This window comes from Globicephala melas, chromosome 10 (assembly GCF_963455315.2).
Source record: "Globicephala melas chromosome 10, mGloMel1.2, whole genome shotgun sequence".
In the NCBI taxonomy this organism is placed as follows: Eukaryota; Metazoa; Chordata; class Mammalia; order Artiodactyla; family Delphinidae; genus Globicephala; species Globicephala melas.
In genome coordinates this window covers 65,151,474-65,172,431 of record NC_083323.1, presented here as the reverse complement: position 1 = coordinate 65,172,431, position 20,958 = coordinate 65,151,474, and the positions used below count along the sequence as shown (strand labels likewise).

Genomic DNA, 20,958 nt, shown 5'->3' with positions numbered 1-20,958 from the left:
TCAGTAAAAACAAAAAATACAAGTTGAGTAACATAAAGAAGGGAAAGCATGTAGGATTGCAGATTACATTTGGGTTAGAATGATTTCTCCAAAAAACAAATAAATTTCATAAATGATTTATGCAGCCATATGGTGAACAGGAAAAACAAGCCCTTATTCCAGTAAGGGCCTGAATAAACAGAGAATGTGCTGATCAAGGCTTGGAAAATTTCAGTCACTTTGTTTTCGCACAGAGACCCAGGTAGATCAGACATCCTCAAGTCCTGTTTACTGCCAGAGAGCAGAAAGTCACTTACATGTTCATCGTCATAATCTGCCAACTTCTTTTTCCCCAAAAATCCATTTGTCAGAAATTTCTGACTTTCAGCATCTTCATTAGTAAATTGACTGAACACACACACACAAAGGAAAAGAAGACAGTAAAAACATCTGGTAAATGCTCTGAGTTATACTTATGTTTCAGGTGATCTGTCACTGAATTAGGAGAGGAAAAACAAGACACTTAAGACTTTTTTTTCTCTTCTCCTCCACATACTACTGTTCCTTCCAGACCAATGACTGAGCCCCATTTATGAATATACTTTGGGAGGGAGGGAGAAAGTTATGAAGGAAGAAAATATTTTTTTAGTTGGGATCTTTTATAAGCCACATTTCTTCTTCACACATTGACTACGCAAAAAAAAAAGAGAGAGAGAGAGAATAATTAGAGCTAATTTTGTTGCCATTTCGAGCCCTCCCAAAGAAAGGGAACAGAGTAGTGACAGTTTTCTCAACTGCTAATATACCACGATCAGAGGATCTTATTAATTCAGTAAATATTTATTAAGTGCCTTGGCAATGTGATCCCATCTCACTTGATGCTCAAGTGTCTCTGTGAGAGAAACTTCCATGTCTCTGCTCTAAATATGCAGCGACTACGGCTCAGAAGAGTGAGGTAGCGTGTCCAGACGCACCAGATCCCAGGTCTAGGGTCTCCCACAGCGCCATGCAGCCCTGGGCAGGGCACTGTAGCTGGTATTTTCCTCTTTTTTGGCTCCATCTTTTTATACACATATCCCTTGCTGGAAAGGAGTTGGATGGTAGCTCTGTGCTGTGTTTGGTTGTGTGTGAGTGTGTGTAGTTTAATTACTCTGAAAATGTACTTGAAGTGTTAGACAATGAATGAAACTAAGAAAAACATTAAAGAAATCCAATGAATTAGTAGAAGAGTTGGGAGGACTTTAAGATGTCAGTATCCATGGAACATTATGACTGCGGTCTACTTGGTACAGGCTGGAAGCTGCACATCCCCTGACAGTACTGGTCGGCTCCTGAAGCTCTGTGCCAGAGGTTTTGAGGATATGGATCTAGTACCAGTCACGTTTCCGAAAGGCTTGACTAATGAGTTCAGCTGCCACCATTGCATCGTCGCGGAGCACAGGCTCCGGACGCGCAGGCTCAGCGGCCATGGCTCACGGGCCCAGCCGCTCGGCGGACCGGGTCACGAACCCGTGTCCCCTGCATTGGCAGGCGGACTCTCAACCACTGCGCCACCAGGGAAGCCCCACCAGGGAAGCCCCACCACTGCATTTTGACACTGCAAAATATCACACAGGCTTTCTTTTTGTTACAGGAAATGCTCAAATATGTATACTTAGTTCTTAAAAGTGCTTTATAATTAGATAGATCGCAATTTTAGGACACTTCTTGCATGAGAAAGTAAAATAAAATGATTGGAGAGTACTTTATTAAAATAACCCTTAGAAATATAAAAGGGGAAAATAATTATTATAGATCTGTACAATTGATCTCTTATAATAGAAGCTAATTCTGAATATACCTTATGAGAAAGAAGGATAACAAGGTGACTTTTTGAGACTAGAGAACAATATAAAGTGTAGATAGAACGAGCAGACAAAATCATAAAGTTTTGTGTGCTTTTCTAAAACTCAAGAAGTGGATTTTCTTGAACCTCATGGTGTACAAGTTAGGAACATATCCTGTCATTTTCCTCCTATTTCTGGAAGGAAGTATAATGCCCTCAGATGCTGCCTTCTTCCATCTCTGCACTTCTGCACTCCCCCTCCCTTTTGTGCTTTATTTTAATGTCCGTAGTTAATATACTTGCTATGTGGAGACTGGTACACAATGTTCATAGTTGGAAACGGAGACCATAAAATGAACTGGAGCCCCAAATGGACCTAACGATTACAAAAACAAAAGTGTCATCTAGATTTAAACTCTGGAACGTACAATGTTCTATTTTAACCTTAATCAATAAGTTAGAATCCTTTAGTCCATGAGTAAGTTTTAAATGTTTAAATGTGAAAGTAAATAGACTTTCTCCTTTGAGGGATTTGCATGATCTTATTTTGGCATGAGATGAGTTGTAGTCATAAAACATGCCAAGATTGTATAAAATATACGAGAAATGTCCCCAGTGTCTTCAATGATTTAATACCAAACCCAGCATATATTGAAAACATAAGTATAATGATTCCAAATAAATGTATTATGTTGAACTTCCCTCTAAATTTACATTTAAGAGATCTATCCAAACATAAACAAAACCCATCTTTTTAAAGTGATCGTACAATTGCAAAATGATGACCCACTTGAGTCAGGAGTTACAAGCTAGGTCACTGTAAGTGTTCCAGAACACATTATCTGAAGCTAACAAAAGCATTCTTGCTCTTTCCATGACGGCTTTCAGAGGACCAAATGTCCTGTAGGACTGTTCTTAGGACCATGTCCCCTTCAGCTCTGCCACCTCCATAGAGCTCATATCTGTGTGCATCCTTCTCAGAAACAAAAGAGCCCTCAGATTTGATCAATTTCCTGAGGGTGATGAAGTGGAGGAGGAAAAAGAAAAGTTTACAGAGTATCATCTATCTCAAAGGCACTCACTTAATCCTCAGCAAAGTAGGCGTTGGTTTGCCATTCTGCATTTTCCACTGAAGCTCAAAGAAGATAAATATCTTCTCCAAGATCAGGTAACTCCTCTGCAGATTCCAAAGCCCTGGTTCTACTACATTGTGCTTCCTCAAGGGTCACCTAACTAGAAAGCATCATATTTACATCTCCAGAGTCTCTCTCGTCCGACAACACTAACGTTTACTACTGCGCTGGCTTCTTGGAGGAAGAGCAGTGCTTCCTCCCGACACCCTTCCTGGATGTTGTGAATGCAATAAGATGTCTTGGTTTGAGGATAATATTCTCTACTTCAGACCGAGATTTGGTCAAATATTCACTTCTAAATGTCTTAAGTCGTGCATAATTTGTGTTATATAATCTTTTGTGAGAAATTAATAAACTTATCAAATAACAGTTGTGCAGCTACTATGTACCAGGTAGTACCATTAACATGTTGTAGTGGCATCGTGAACATCTGGACAGGGAGAGGTTACGCAAAGCAGGGGGTGGTCACTTCTAACTGGGGGAAGGCTTCACAGGAGAACTAACATTGAGCTGAGTCTTGAAGGATGAGTGCAGTCAATAGAGAAAAAGGGGAAGGTGAGTGGGTAATGCTAAAAAAAAAAAGGGCATTCTAGGCACACAGAGCAGAGTTAATGAAGGAACAGGAGCTCTGAGTGGCTCGACAAGGCTAGGAAAGAGGGTACAAACACGGAGCAGGGCAAGAGATGGACAGGAGAGCTAGATGAGGGCCAGATCATGCAAGGCCTTATATGCCAAGCAATTTATGTATAGTCTAATCTTTCTCCTATAGCTAATGGGGAACCACTGAAACGGTTTACCCAGGGATGGAACATAAGTCAATTTGCAATTGTAAAAGATTACTTTTGCAAGGGATGTGCAGGGCTAGTTGGAAGAGAACAAAATATAAGACAGGAAGACAAATCAGGGCTGTTCTGGTAGACAGGTGACAGATGATGAGGGCCTATAATAAGATGGCAATAGAATAGGTACAGACAAGTGGGTAGATTTGAAATATTAATGAGGTAGACCCAACCAGATATAGTCGAACATTGGATGTGCAGTTTCGGGGAAAGGATGAGTCAAAGTTGACACCAAACATCCTTTGATTGAGCTCCTGAATGATAGTGATGACTTTCACCAAGATGGGTTTGCTTGAGGAGGGACAGAGTTTGAAGGGAATGGCAGTAGTTCAATATTAGACATTACAAGTTTGACTTTATCAATGAGGCAATTCAGACACATGAGTCATCCAGTAGAGATGTGTAGTAAACACATCTGTGAGTTGAAATAGAAGTGGAACCGGCGGAAGATATGGCATATGTTCAGTGGGTGAAGCCTGATGGCTGTGAATAAGCTTGCTCACAGGACACTTTTAGCCAGAGAAGAATCCCTGCAGAACTCTGGAGATGTAGCAACACTTACAGGGCAGTCAGAGGAAGAAGAGTCTGAGAGAATAGTCCAAAAGGTAACAGAAGTGATAGGCTAATATCATTTAAATTATTCTATATTATTAATAGGGACAAGAACACTGTAACTGCCATTCTAAATTAATCACACAAAGATTGACATACAATAATAATATAATAATGTGTACTTCAGGATCAGGGAGTTGATGTGTTAACATCAAAGTCATTGTTATCTCTCAAATAGGTAATAAATCCAACTTTTCCCAACAAAAAACTTGTTTTCCATGTCCATAAATGTCTCTTATTTTTCCATGGAACCTTGTTATTTTAACCCCATACCTGCTCATTGCTGCCTTTTCTAAATTTCCCATCCCGGTGTAGCTATCTTGAATACTTTCTCCACTGATGCTCTCATCATCAGGTTCGATGTTGACATTGCTCAGTTCCATGGGATCCATTTGAGCTGTCAGCGCTTTCTTGTCCACACACAAGCTCCTTCAGTGTAAACAAGATACTGTACCTTCAGCTTGAGGCTCTTCTACTTGGAGTTATGTTCAGAACACTCTGTTCTGCACACAGAACACAAAATAAATCATTATAATTTACTTTAAATTAGATAAATAAACACTAGTCACCTATTTGTGTATGTTCTCTGTAAAAACATGGAAAGGAAGTAAACTTCTAAAAACTTCACATAAACATGTCCCCAAAGGTTCCATTACCCAATACAAAAAAAAAAAAAGAAAGAAAGAAAAATAAAATGGAAGAGAAAAAGGAAAATTCTTAATAAATTGCCAAATCAGCAGGTATTTATAGAATGCCTATGTGTGGCAGGTGCTTTGCTAGTCACCGTAGGAAGAAAAAGAAATCTTAAGACATGGCAGCAGTCTTTAAGAAGCTTTAGCTATTTGTAAGCAGATTGCATGACTTAAAAGGGCGACAATAGTAAACTGTTGATAAAGGAAGATCTGCCAAGGCAGAATCTACCAGTGTCTCTACCAGCAGTAACACAGAAAATTACTACTTTAATTTGTTAATTGGGCATGAAAGAATTAACACCACCAAAATGCTTGATAACATGCAACACAGGGTAGGATCAGCCTCAGGGAACCACTTTCCAGGCACTTGGTCATGAAGCCAAAGTTAAGAATAGTAACCAAAGCAAGTACAGGTTTATCTTTGAATCTGCCTCAGTCACCATTTATATAAAGTTGAAATGCACTTTAACAAGAAAAGGGTCCAGCTTTTAGGCTCTGCTCTGCCTTTAATTTATTGGATTTCAGCACAAGTTATTTAACTTTTTGACCTCATTTTCCTCAACCGTAAAGTGAAAAGGGATGGACTGGCACTGTGTTAAAAGATGCTATGAACCCATTAATGGTAATGTTCTGAAATTCTTGTTGAATCGTTATATTGGGAGAAACACTATTACTCTTGGAATGTGTGGTTCTGAAACATGCACTACCCATTTGGTAAGGAAATCCTGAGTAGAGAAACTAACATAAAAATTGCTCCAGAATTCATGGAATCCCCTGACAAATATGAAACAGCCACATGAGAAGGCCTCCACAACCCAGTGCTGCAGCAGCACATCTGTGAAAGACAACTCACACTCAACATGAGTTCACACCCCAAATCACAAAAGTTACAAATCACACGTGGAAACTCATTAGGAGTGTCAGCAGGCACAAGAAATAATAAGATTCATACCCGAGTGACTACAAACTGCAAAGTAACTTAAAATGGACTTTAAAATTAATATAATAAAAAGTAATAAAAGATTCAAAATAAGAAATAACATCCACAGATTAAGAACATGGTAAAAAAAAAAATCAGGTTAGTTTGAGAAACAGCCAAAAAAGAATTCTAAAAATAAAATGTATAGTCATATAAAAAACTCAGCTGAAGGGAGAGTAATGAAACTGGAAGATAGATCAGTGGAAATCACTCAGATTATATCACAAAGAAAGAAAGAAAAATATAAAGAAGTTAAGAGACATGGGGAAGAAAAATGAGAAAAAGAAGGTTAAACATACCCTAATAGTTATTCTAATATGAGAAAATTATGAGACTAGGGAGAGACCAAAAGGACATAATGGCAAAGAATTGTTGGGAACTAAAGAAAGATAGTAGTTCTCAGGATTTAAAAAAACACACAGTACTTCAAGCAAGAGGAAGAAAAATGAATATATTCATTAATATGAGGTAGTGTAAGTGTATAACATCAAAGATGAAGAGAGAAATGTTAAAAGCACTAGAGAGAATAGAAGTAAGACACACATACAGTTAAAAAAAGAGAGGGCTTCCCTGGTGGTGCAGTGGTTGAGAGTCCGCCTGCCGAGGCAGGGGACACCGGTTCGTGCCCCGGTCCGGGAAGATCCCACATGCCGCAGAGCGGCTGGGTCCGTGAGCCATGGCCGCTGAGCCTGCGCGTCCGGAGCCTGTGCTCCGCAACGGGAGAGGCCACAACAGTGAAAGGCCCGCGTACCCGAAAAAAAAAAAAAAGAGAAACTTGTACTACCTGAGTACAAAGGCTTCTCTCAGCACCACACAGTATCAGTTTCACTTCCCAGTAGCAATCACTAACGACAGTTACTGTTCTTAGTTCTTCATTTAAAGTTAGTCATTCTAAATTTAAATTATTCACTAAAACCTCTCTGACTTGGTTTATCAACTCTAGACTGACACTTAGGAAGGATAAGGAAATTAGCATACTTCTTTCTATACTCCTAATTCCTTCCCCCACCCTCCTAATTGTTTCAGTTCATGAAATACTTCTACAATGTTAAGATGCATAATAATTTCATCCTATTCTGTAAAACAAATCATAATTTATCTAAAGGATGTTTCTGAACACTGAAAATGAATAATCAGTATTTACAACATTATGATTGTGTAAATAGTATGCCCAAAGAACCTACAGTATATTTGACTACATAATAAAGGAAATATAATCCTATATTACTAAAACTTTGAATGCAAATTATCCATGCTCTTTTACATTCTGAACGGCTTCCTCCTCCATCCTCTGGGTCTTGTTCAGCTGCCAATGTTTCTTGAATGCCATGCCATCTCCGTTCTTCAATTCATTTTGCATTGTGCTGAAATACTGCCTTGAATAACTTTTTTTCACACAATAGGTCCATGTTTGTAAGCAGAATTTCTGAGTTGTGTCATGTTGGAAAATATCTTTACTTTGCCCTCAAACTTTTTTGATTGTTTGAATTCTAGATTCAAAATCACTTTCCTTCATAATGTTGAAGATATTTGCCTCTTGACTTCTAGCTTCCACTGATGAGTCAGATTCTCATTTCTTTGACTTTTTTTCTTTTGGAGGGTTTTAGGATCCTTATCACAATCTGAAATTTCTCCAGTATGTAACTAGATGTGAGTAGTTTTAAAAATTCATCTTACACTGCACGTGGAGAGACCATTCATTGAAAAGACTTGTGTCTTTCTTCTGACCATGAAAATGTTCTACTATTTTAAATCTGTTTCCTCTCTCTAAAACTTGTATTAGTCATGTATTGGACCACTTGATCTCTATTGCCAAGATTTTCTCTTTATTTCCCATCTCTTTATTACTCAATGTTCAGGGATAGTTCCTCAATGTCCAAAATAACAAATTTGATCTTCAGTTGTGTGACATTGTGATATAATAATAAATATACATTTGATCTTCATCCTCATTCCTGGCACAGAGCTCCAAAAATAATACAATAAATTAATATTTGGGTTTTGTCCCCAGTTCCTGAAATAGCTCTGGAATGATAAAGGAGTTTTTGTCGTTGTTGTTATTCATAACAAGACCCTTTCAACCACACCTGAGTTTACCTTAATGAAGTGACTTTTGTAAAGCCCCTAAGGATGAGGGGGCTGGTTGCCAGGGGAACCAACCAAATGATTAGACAGTTGGAGCTTTCAGCCCCACTTCCAACCTCCTGGGAGAGGAGAGTGGGTGGGGACTCACTAATGGCCAGTGAGTTAATCAGTCATGCCTAGTTAATGAAGCCTCTATAAAAAAATCCTAACTAAAGGGGTTTGGAGAGCTTCTGGATTGGTTATCATATGGAGGTGCTAGGAGGGTGGCACACCAGGCAAGGGCATGAAAGCTCTGAGATCCCTCCCTTCATACTTTGTCCTATGCATCTCTGCCATCTGGCAGTTCCTGAATTACATCCTTTTATAATAAACCAGTAATCTAGTAAGTAAACTGTTTTCCTGAGTTCTGTGAGCAATTCTAGAAAATTATTAAATCTGATTTATAGCCGGCTGGCCAGAAGTACGGGAGGTCTGGACTTGCCATTGCATCTGAAGTGGAGGCAATCTTGTGGGACTGAGCCCTTAACCTGTGGGATCTGATGTTGATTCCAGGAAAGTGTCAGAACTGACTGAACTGTAGGACTCCCAGCTGGTGTGGGAGAATTTGTCAGTGTGAGAAAAACCCATACTTTTGGTATCAGGAGAAAGTATTAAGAGTAGAGTAGAAAAACATTGTTTACTTTTAATCTGTACCCATTTTATTTTTCAACCTGCCCACTAATTATTTTTCACACTCATGTTTTTAATTTCTGAGAATCTGTTCAGTCTCTTCCTCTCTTTTCATAACATCTTTTTTTGTTTGTTTTACAGATGCAGTATTTACTCAACCCTTTCTAAGGCTATTGATTAGAAGTTTCCAAAAGCTCTTTTTGTCCCCTAAATTATGTCTTTTTTTCTGGAGTTATTCTGTTTGTTAATCTTGGCCCTTCTCTTCCATCTGCCTGGTTTTCCTTAAACTCTTAGCGATCCTAGGTTGTCTGTTCATATTTGTGAATGAAGAATATATTGGTTAGCTTAGAAAGCTAGTCCTTGGGGTTTCTCTGAAATCTTGCAGGCTCATTACACTGATGGGTTGCTCCCTTGTGGGTCCTGGGTAAGTGGGGTCTATGCACCCGGTCTGTGTGCAGAGCACCCGCAGGACCCTACTCACAGACACAGCTGGCACTGTAGGCAAGGTGTCTCTGGAAGAAAAACACAGTGATGTATTTTCCCCTTTTGACAGAGCTTCCATTCCTGCTTGTTATCCCTTTTTGCCTGCTGTGGAGGCCCTGGTATTTATTATAGAGTCCATTCTCAGGCTCTCTTTCAGACTAGATTACAGCCTTATCCTTTGGGCAAAAGAGGCAGCCCAAACAGACCAAGAGTCCAAACCAAGGCTCCTTGGTGAACACCTGGTCAATGGTTGTTGGTGATTCACGCCTCCTCTTTATATATATTGACCTAACTTGGAACCGCTACTGGGTCCTTCTGGAGAAAGCCCATTTACCCGGTTTACCCCGGTTCCTTTTCTCTTTCACAGGGTTTCCAGCCCTATCTGCTTTCTGGCTTCTAGGAATTCTTAAAACTTCCATTTGTTATTGACACTGCTATTATTTTACAGAACTTTTGTTCGTTTATAAAGTACCATTTTGTTTGAAGTTTCATTCTTTGAATCCCTCAAAGGTAGGTCATAAGCCCCCCTATTTTAATCTACTCTCAAAGCTTCGTAAACCAAGGATTCCTCAAGTCACAGCTTTGGCCGAGGCCTCTACTGTGATCTCCAGTTCCAAGTGTCCAGATATACACTTGCATATCTCAAAGGTAGTTTAAATTCAATGTGTCTAAAAATCTAACTTGTGATAGTTCCCCTTCTTCCAATATTTCCTCTCCAAAGAATGTTGTCACCATTTATCCAGCTCCTCAAATCAGAAATATCAGTCTTTTATTACAATTTTTTTTATCCCTTACATCCAGTCTTTTCCAAAGTCTAGTTGATTTTACAAACAAATTATTTCTCAAATTAGACTGCTTCTTTCCCTTTCTTACACCATCAGTCTTGTCCAAGTGACCATCATTTCTTACATTGTCAATTGCAACAATTGTAATTGATGCCTTGAGTCCTTTCTTGCCTACTTTCTCCCTCCTCATTCATTTTCCACACGACATCCAGAGTGATCTTTTAAAAACAAAACTTAGGTCATGTCATTTATTTGCATAAAACCTTCTATTGTCTTCACTTTACTCTTAGGAAAAAGTCTAAGATTCTCAGCATGCCCACAAGGTTCCACATGGTCCCTCCACTTCTGGCTTCATTCCTTCCACACTCTCCCCACCTTGCTGTACTAGCTACTCTGGCCTCCTTTCCATTTCAGGGACTTCCCAAGTTCTCTACCACCTCAGGCCATTTGCACATTCAGGTCGCTGTGCCTGGAATGATCTCCCCCTCCTGCATGCCATGATTTGCTTAGTCAATCCCTCTGGGGGATTACAGGAGTATACATGTCAGCAGTCCTGGGAACTTCAGCTAAAGTCTATTTCACACTGTACTTATTCATAGGAACATCATTAATTTCATTCACATTAAGCAATGCTAATCCCAGGGTTAAAAACAAAAGAGAAAATGTCAAACACTCTTATGGTACTTACTACATGCCAGACATTATTACAAGGGCTTCACATCTATCAACTCATTGAATTCTCACAGCATCCTACTGAGGTGGGTACTATTTTTGTTCTTATTCCCATTTTACAGATGAGGTAATGAAAGTCCAGAGGGGTTGAGCATACTCTATGCTACACCACCTCTGTGCTGTTGTCTCTACTACAGAGAACTAAAGCCCAGACAGGAACAGAAAATCTGGCTTTGGTGATAAATAGAACTGGTTGTAAGTCCTGACCAAATTAACTAACTTCTGACTTTCTGTCATCCCATATGCAAAATGAGAATAAAGCAGTGTGAGGGTTTAAATGATATTATGCATGGCAAAGTGTGGTTTGTAGTAAGCCCTCAATAAATTTAAATCCCTCTTCCCTCTCCCAATCATCAGAATTTAATTACTGCTTACATCTGCATGCAAATGTGTATAGTATTTCATATGAATATCCACACACGCATATAATTTACCATAGGCAGTTAGAGGACCTTACAGTTCTCAAACTCTCACAAACATTGTAAGCAAGGTAGGTACTCCTTCACAAATAAAAAAATTGAGACCTAATCTTATACTATTTTCACCATATATAAAACACTTACATTTTTAGTTGTATGATTATTTGATAAATAACTGTCTCCTCCAACAGGTAAAAAATTTCATGAAGGTGGGAACAGGGCCAGGTTTGTAGACTACATATACATATTCCCATCATCTAGCACAGTGCCTGGTGATACATCCTCCTAAGACCAAGGCAACTTTGTATGATCTCCTTTATAGATACAAGTACACATTCTTGTTATAGCTTTCTAGGTTAATATTTCAAAGTGAAATAGAAATGTTCCCTTCTGGTTCCCAAGAGAAAGAACAGCTTTGTTAGACAAAGAATGTTCAAAATTCTTCTAAAAGAGAAATCAGATTTGGTTTGACAGAACTTTTGGTAGTCTAGCCTTTCTAGCTAATGATGTTAAGTTTCTCTGCAAAGGAGATTTTGCAGAAACAGACTGGATATTCCGGTGCAGTGGTCTTCTGCATTGCCATCTTACTTCACTCATTCATGAAGGTGCAAAATCAAAACTTGAAACAAAGGTATTTGGCACACTATCACCATTTGGAAGACTTTGTTTCATCATATTTATTAAGCCAGCCAGATGTCCTAAATAGTTGATTCCTTGTATCCAATTTCTAGTTATTAAACATTATGCATAACATTTCTTTGTAACATGATTTATAAGCATTTATTTTACCCGATAAGTGAAAGTGAAAAAGGAGCTAGCATTTCCCACTATCGCTGTTTGTTTTGTCTTTCATGCCAGCCCAGTTCTGATGAACATACTCTGAAATCCAGGTTTAGGTGGCAGAGTTTACACTTTGGTTGAGTGCGCAGGAAGTAGCTCGTCCTGCAGCTTCCAAAAGCCAAATTATCTTGCATCCGAGGAACTGATTTAAATCCACATCCAAAATATATCTTAGATAAATGAACATAGGTTTGACAATGAAATAAACCTAATTACCTTTATGTGAAATTCTCTTAAACAATTTCCCCAACAATGCCATTCTAGTCACACATTGATATTCAGATGGCGTATGAGCCTATGGCATGATTTCTCACAGAAATTAGCTTCCATAAAAGCTTTCACTGTCATTCAGTCTGATGTACGTCTTAGAAAAGAAACTGGCCATAATAGCAGAACCATATTCACTTGACTACTTCCTATTGCTGGTGATAATAGTTTAGCATTTTTCATTCCCTTCCTCTACTTAGACATAGCTTAGAAACAATATCAAGGGAGAACTAGAAAAGTTAAAAGAAATAACCTTATGCTGAGGTCTTGTCCCTTTGCTAAGAATATTACATGCTTTTTAATATAAGAATTAAAGCAGCCCTTTGATGAGGTATAAAGGACTATTCATAAAATCTGAATACATTATTTTGCTTACAAATTTTCTAGCTCTGCTCTGAGAAAAAGACATAGATTCTCTAGTCATCTTAAATGTTAAGAAATATCTGAAATTCCTGCATAAATTTTAGTTCCTATTTTCCCAAACAATAGTTTGTTTCCAGAAATGAACAGCAATATGTAGCATATATGAAATTAACATAGTGAACTGTTTGTTCTATCCATGTTAATACATGATATTTAATAATCTGTCATAAATTATGCATACACTAAGTTCCAAAATGTCTACATTCTATATAATAGATACTGGACCAGCCCCAGAGTTACTTTTTTCTTCTGAAAATAATTTTTTTTTACTTTCTTTAAAGTAACTCATGTGTTAAAAATAATAGCTTCAATAACCCATAAAGCACACTGTATAACATGGTTAAAGAAAACTCAACAGTTTAGCTCTCAAAACTACATTTCTCGGTACTTAAAAGTTACTGATATACTCCCTAGGAGTATAAATATAAAGACTTTCCAGAAAATCGCAAAACATTATCTAAATATAAATCGCAACAAATAGAAGATCTTGGTCTGTAAAATAAATGGCGATCTTTTACAGGAAACATACCTAAATTTCTTTAGTTCGTCAAAAATAAAAATTCTTTCATCCAACAAGTTGCCCATAAATATGATATATATCATTTCAATTACTTTTCACTGAGTTATAAAACACTCAGTTTTGCTATCACCTGTGCATTTAATTAAAATAATCACCATACATTCTGTAAGAAGCTCAAAATACAAGGGTACTTAAATCCATTAAGAATTCTCCCCATCTGATTAATAAATTTGAGGAATAGAGCTCAAATTTTTAATGATTCCAGTCCTTCCAAATCCAAAGCTTTGCTTATATTCTACTCAATCTCTCAATTTCTTCTAGTAAGTTTGCTGCAAAAATACTCCTTCACTAAAATGGTTACATAAGAAGACAAGGTAAGACACAACTTCTGTTTTGCATTTGACAGTGATGCAGCCCAAACATTTAGCCTTTCACATCTGCTGCAGTGATGTGATGTTCCTTCTTTGATTAGACTACATTTTTGTGGGCGTTTTTGTTTTCAAGATAAAGAAAACCTTTAATGTTATAACACTGAGAATGCACTTCTCAAACATTAGACTTCCTCCTAAGACAAATTAAGTTGGTTCCTCAGAGCGATTAACCAGGAAATGTAAATAACTAAACCCTTGTTACCTGCTGGTTTTGCAATGTTTCCCTTTTCTATTATCCACCTAAACTTATCTGCAAAAGAAAACTGCAATCAGGATCTGGGTAAATAATTTCAATGTCTGACATTATATTGAATTGAGCTTTTTTTAAAGAGAAAAAAAATTTACCCAAGTAGTATTTTCAAATATTTTAATTTGTAATAAATAATCAATACCATAAAAAGAAGAAAGGAGGCATTATTTTAACACTGCAAATGTTCATGTAAAAACAGCTTTACCTTAATTATTTATCCAGTCCTGTGCAATCTTTCTGGAATTGTTTGGAATGGCAGACTCCTGTTGCAGAGGTGACTTATGTGAACCTTTGGGGATCTAGACAATGATTTAAAGACCAGTGGGAGTGAACTAGATAAGCCAATCACCACCACCACCTCTCACCCCAACACCTCCCTCTGTCCAACTTGCGTCAGCTCTTAAAAAAAAGAGAAGCTAAATCAGTTTACTGTTGTACATTTGGATTAAACATCAGTTACACCAATTTCTATTTGCTTTTAGAATTTTGGCTTTTATGCAACAAACTACTCACTTACTGAAAGTTTTTTCTTGATTCGTGTCATTCTGTATGAAGATTCTATAGGTTGGTTGACTGATAAATCTCAAAATGTTAATTTTTCAACAGGTTTATGAACTTAAAGTAAAAATAATACCAGAATAACGGAGTCAGACTGCTTAATGAATGTTGTAATCAGAATGCATAGAAGATATTAATTGAATAGCAAAAGAGTTATTTTCTTTTGAATTGTCGATTTTATTCAGAGGAAATGTTATAGAATAACAGACACTCCCAACAGCACCAAGTTACTCAAGGTGCCGTGAGGTTGGAAATCATAAGCTCTGTCAGCCTCTGCTACCATTTCAAAGGCAGTGTGCTGAGTAAGCAAAATACTATTTGGAGTTTTTAAAGAATTTCTAAACAGACATTTTCTCCCTTTCAAAAAAATCTACTTGGCTTTCCACGTATTAGAGGAAGAGTTCAAAGATGTTGGCAAATAATTCATTCTGTTATGAAAATGTATAAAGCAGACTTATTTCTGAAAGTGAGGTGAGAAAAACAAATTTAAAAATCAATCCAGAATTAAGGGTTCTTTGCCTTTTTAATATTTATAACGTGGATAAACTATCCGATAACCAATCAGAAGGAATGCTAGATTGCAACAGTTGTGTCAATTCCCTATTTCTAAAAAAAAACCCGACTAAACATTGTTCTTTGAGTAGAAAATTCTTAAGTTGATGCAAGACATTAAACATTAAACAAAACGTCCAGTTATCCATTTCTCTTTTCCATTTTAAATGTGCCCATTTCGTCTATTAACTTTATCATGGTATGTTTACATTCATTTGTCTTTTAGTTAGCTGCTTCTTTATTTTTCAGAGTTACCTTGTAGTTTTGTGCCTTATCAGGTAAAAATTATTATGGTCTAGGGGAAAAATGATAATAAATACATTAATTTTAATTTCAGATAAGTTTAAAGACTATTCCTTTTCAAATTACTTCCGTCATTTAATTATAATCTTTCCAACTTAAGATTTCCTTCTGTTTGCAAAGTTACAAATTTGCAAAAAATTAAGAATAAAATAAGTATAAAATTAAGTATAAATAAGTATAAATAAGTATAAAATTAAGAAAGGAAAAATAAGTATAAATAAGTATAAAATTAAGAAAGGAAAAACCTGCACTAATTGTTAGAAGATGAAACACTTGTATTCTAGTAAAAGTCCATTTAATAGTGGAAATCCATTTCATACTATATCTTCATATAAAATAGGGTGGAGATAAATGTATAAACACCTACAGCTTTACTTCTCTTAAAATTTTAAGCTTTGGCTTCCATATAATTCTGATCTTCAAGTTCACTAAATAATTATAACAAATTAGCGTGTTGGATTAAAATTAAAAGTACACATAAAAGACTTCTATGAAGGGTCTTTTCATATTTCTTTAGAACCTACTCTAATTGCAAAATTCTTATCACAGAACTTTCCTAACATTGACTCAAAAATCAAATACACACATGCAAAAACTAATTTGACAAAAGTTGGCTGAATTAAAATGACTTAGGAACGTTTTTGTTATTTAACTATTTTTCCCCTAGATATTTGGCATGTTTAGACATGCAAAAATTAATGAAGAAATGTATGGTCTGGTCTTGACAAAACTCACAGTAACTTTCCTTTCATAAGGAAAATACAGACTTAAACATTATAGTTTCATGTCCTGAACATTTCTTAAAATCATATCATAATGTGATTTCACATATATATTTGGTAATAGATTCTTCTCTTTTGATTTTTAAAAAATGCAAATGCTACATATTCTGTTAGGTTCTGATTCGGTTCAAGCATCACTGTACAAAGAGGTAATGGATCAGAATATGCACAGAATTTTAAAAAATGAATAAAATGAAAATGAAATGAATAAAATGAAAAATATATGGGTAGTGAATAATGAAGCAAGTCCTTCACATAAGGAATTCATATAAATGCCACCAAGAACAGGTATATGAAACTTGGTCAGGGTAGGGGGGTAGTCTGCAGGCGGTAAAATATGTCCACTTAAAGGGATACCGGGCTTCCCAAATTATAACATGATTAATATTAGCAGAATTGCACCATATACGCCATAGGATGCCAGAAGATGAAAAGTCCCCAGGGGCTGAGGCCATCCAAGACGACTTCAGGGAGCCTAAGGACCTAGAAGAGGGCCTTAAAGTCCAGGTGAGATTGCAACGGGTAGAGAGGAAAGGGAGAGGCATCCTGGACGCAAATTGTAGACATGATAAAAGCATGTTCTGGCAACGGTGAGTAGCCTGGCTGCAGCAGAGACTTTTCAGAGCAAAACGGAATAGAACGGAAGAGTCCAGGCTGTAGAAGGCGCTAAATCTTGGGACTCAGATTTTTGCGATCAGGATCTCTTGAAAGCTTCTGAAGAAAATCATAGAATCAGCAGGGAAGGGAATAAGATGGGATGATAGGGTGGAGCTAGAGATAGGGACAAGAAGGATGCTGAGGATGCTGGCTGATGGCTGAGCTTTGGTGCTATTGGCCTGTCTGAGAACAATGGCAGAAGAGAAGGCAGATGGAAAGGATTTAAAGTGGGGTCAGTGGTAGTTTGACTCTTTCTTATACTACTGCTTCCATTTATCACTCTCACTAGCTCACAACACACGCTGTGAATTTTATGTGATCATTCTATGAGAAATAAGAAACTTGCAATAAAATCTTCATATTCCTTTACATAGAGAAAGAGAATATATGGTGGTAACTCATCCATTTCAGGACCCCTCCCATTAATCTGTGGCTGTTCTTTTCAAATAGTACAGAGAAGGTCCTAGAATGTATATCCCAATATGTTATCTATTAAAAGTACAAAATTGCTGACTCAAAATAAACTGATTCAGATCACATCCATGCATTGAATCAGGTTTTTTTCTTGCCCATACTTAAAAGCATTGCTCTTCTTGTTTCAAATTTCTACCTTCATCGATTTCTTCGAAGGGAAAGTTGCAGCTGGATAAAGTTAAAATTGGTCAACAATTAAAAAAAAATCCCTTAGCCAGATCATCATGGCATTTTTCAATGACACTGGGAAAGGTAACCTGTTGTTCTCATCATGACTGTACCCAAATTTCTAATTTTAGTCATGGGACAAAATAATACTTGGCAATACAATACAATACAATGTGCTTATAGTCAAATTGGAAGAAGATGGGTGGCAACAGTAACAACTAAGAAACACAATGACCTAATTTTTAATAATTTTGTATCGCCTTTCTAGTTGTATTCACTTACTTTTCTTTGCCCTTACTTCCCTTTAGGTCACCTACCTTTTTCCTTGCTTCTGTTTCTTGTTAAGTTTTCTGTGTCTTTATGATGTCTTAATTTCCAAGAAGAGAATTTTATCATGTCCAGGCTTTAGATTTGTAAACTCAAAATCTGGTATAGTAGATCAGTTTCCAAGATTATAGGTCTGTTCTCATCCAACAGCCAATATTAGTGCTTCCAAATATGGACAAAATGTGCATTAATCCAACTTTTCTATTTTTTTTTTTATAGTATTATAGGTAAACGTCTGTCTGACCAAATCACTCCTAGAAATGGAAAACACTAGCACAGCTGCAGTTAGAAACAAGATTTTGGTTACTTCTTTTTAACATAAGATTTACTCTCTGGCTTTTGGGTTTCAGGCTTAGGGTGATGTGATATTTTTTGATGTCACTCTTTGGCCCTCCAAATTCTTCACCTTATCTCTCTTAGTATGAATACATGCAAAAAAGAAAAAGAAGAAAAACCATACAGAAATGTTGCAGAAATCTTCCTAAATCATTGAAATAGCAGACTTCATGTTATCCTAGAGGTGACCTGAGCACGTAGGTCCTTCCTGCAGAGTGAGGGAAGCATAGGCGTGCTATAGTCTCTCTCTTCATGGTTATGACATTATTAATCTCAATTTACAGAAAAAGAAATAAGGACTACAAGAAAAATATGAATATGACTCCCAAAAGCCATATACCAAATTAATTGTAAACACAGAAATAGAGATGAATCATTTTCTAATTCCCCTTCAGCGGAGTCTCTCAGATATCTATGGAAGCTTAGGCCACTTCTATTTTTTGAGGCTCCAAATATACTTTTTAAATTTTTTAAAAATCCTGAACGGGGTTTCTAAATTGTCATACATTTTTCAATGATCCTATTCCACAAAATAACACCTCAACACAAATATAATACAAGTGACTTAATGAATATCCTTATTTGATGATAACTTCAAAAAGTCTAAATTTGGGACCCTCTCAAATATGAGGCCTTAAGAGGCTGCCCAGCCCTGGCCCCTGGGAGAGGCCCTGCTTTTCTGTTCAAAAAAAAACCTCCCTGACCAAGAGAAGGGCAACAACCCACGTGTGCTGAGGAAATTGCTCGGTTGACAGCATCCCCCTCTCTTGAGCCCAGCCTAAACCACCTTTACAGTTATACAATGGAGCATTTTGGAAATGTTTGAATAGTCACTGTGTTGCAAAATTAGCAAACAAGTTTGGTGCAGGTTGACAAACTTACTGACTTGGCCACAGACCTAAATAGAAAATTCCTTTTAGCCTTAGCTGATGAAAAAATAAAAACTAGTTAGAAGACAGCTCGTGCTGTTCATGATATTTTGTTCTCTCCATTTTGCCTTTCAAGCAACTCAAATCTTTCTGGTCCATTTCATTTCTTGATCCCACATGGAAATGATGCAGAGAAAAGGGTATCACAAGTTCATTCCAGCCTTCTGCTTAAGCAAATACACCAAGGTGAAGAAGGATAACAAGGTCTGTGTGGCTTATGGGTGATCATAACTTAAATAATGTACTGAAATTCTAAATGTTAAATGAGAGCTCTTAAAAGCTTGCCTTAAAGAATGATTCTTATCCTTTAAAGTGCCTGCTTGAGAAAATAGCCCTGCTAGGAGATGTATGATTATAACGATTAAATTACAACAACACTTCCTAAATAACTAAATCACGATGTTAATTTAAGTTCTTCATACAGAATACAGTATTAATACGGTGCTAAACTGAGTCGACTGCTTTTCTAAGTAATAGCAATTGATGGTTTAAAAATTACATCCTGGGCTTCCCTGGTGGCGCAGTGGTTGAGAGTCCGCCTGCCGATGCAGGGGACACGGGTTCGTTTCCCGGTCCGGGAGGATCCCGCATGCCGCGGAGCGGCTGGGCCCGTGAGCCATGGCCGCTGAGCCTGCGCATCCGGAGCCTGTGCTCCGCAACAGGAGAGGCCACAATAGTGAGAGGCCCGCGTACCGCAAAAACAAAACAAAACAAAAAAACAACAAAAAAAAGTACATCCTATTTGGGCAGCAGCACATTCATTTCCATTGCTCTCTTTCGTAGTCCCTCCCATCCCTTTCCTTTCAAAGCAAATTCTCTTCCAGAACAATTTCTGTGTATTTGGATTTTGTAATTTCATCAGTGATTGGACTTTGTAAATCTGGTGTCATCTTGCTTGAATTCAGACAACCAACAGTTTCTAGAGCTGGGACCCAATAGGCTGCCTGGTTGTACTGGGAGGAGAGAGAGGGCAAAGGAGACAGAAGAGCGCCCAGCAGAATTTTTAAAGGGAAGGGGCTCTCCGGAAAGGTGATGACATGAAACCATCCTGTAAAAGAATCAGTACCCCTAATAACAAAAGGTATGCTCAGGTGGGCTCACCAGTATATTGAAACAAGGAATGCAAGTCCACCATAAAGTGTTCTTCAAAGGAATTTTTGAGCAGAATAAGACATATACTAGTGATGTTGACCTTTCTTAATGGACTTTTCAGGGAATGCAGAGGATTTCCTGAGTCAGGTCTCCTCAGTGAGAGGGCAGGTTTCTGCCCAGGGAGCTCTGTCTCGCTGAGCTGTAAGCAGCCCCAGGGCCCAGCCATGTTGCAGTCAGAGCTCTTTGCAGTATGCTTGTTGACAGATGTATTGTCCTTTGCTACAGGTGTTAGCAGTGTCCAGCATGACAAGATGCACTGAACTTTTTGTTCTTTATGTGTTGCATGAGTTAGGAATTATACTTCCTGGAGGGCTGGGTTTACAGTTGGTAGCACAAATCTTTCTTTAAACATAGGAAAGCTGACTCGGAAAAAGTAAATGTCTTGACCTCATTCTTCAGGACAGCAGTAGAGGGGCAGATGGTATATTTACGAGGTTTGGGGATGGATTCAAGTATGTCTAGACAGCCGATTTAGATTAGTTGTAAGCAATCTGTTGTGTTTGTTTACCTTATTAATATTAGGTTATGCCTGGTTCATAGTAGGTACTGTATAAATTTTAAATGAAAGTCTTTATTAAATGTACCGATTCAATCTGTGCATCCAAAACAATTCTTTAGAATTTATTTAAGGGTTGCAACAAGAAATATTCTAATAATTATTCTAATCGAGGATCCTGCCATGTATTAAAATGCAGTAGTTCCTTCTTATGCTCAGAGCCAATTGTGAGATGGTAAAGTGAAAGCCCATGCTATATGT

General features: G+C 37.4%; 1 protein-coding gene across 1 annotated transcript in view; it reads right to left on the bottom strand.

Moving 5' to 3' along the window:
• SLC38A4 (solute carrier family 38 member 4) overlaps window positions 1–20,958 on the bottom strand; it is a 68,087-nt gene that overhangs the window by 25,337 nt on the left and 21,792 nt on the right. The window contains exons 2-3 of the mRNA XM_030835307.2: window positions 4,662–4,891; window positions 297–387 (exon numbers count right to left, since the gene is read on the bottom strand). Coding sequence (XP_030691167.1) covers window positions 297–387; window positions 4,662–4,780 — 210 coding nt within the window. The 5' untranslated portion in view covers window positions 4,781–4,891. The remainder of the gene's footprint in view (window positions 1–296; window positions 388–4,661; window positions 4,892–20,958) is intronic.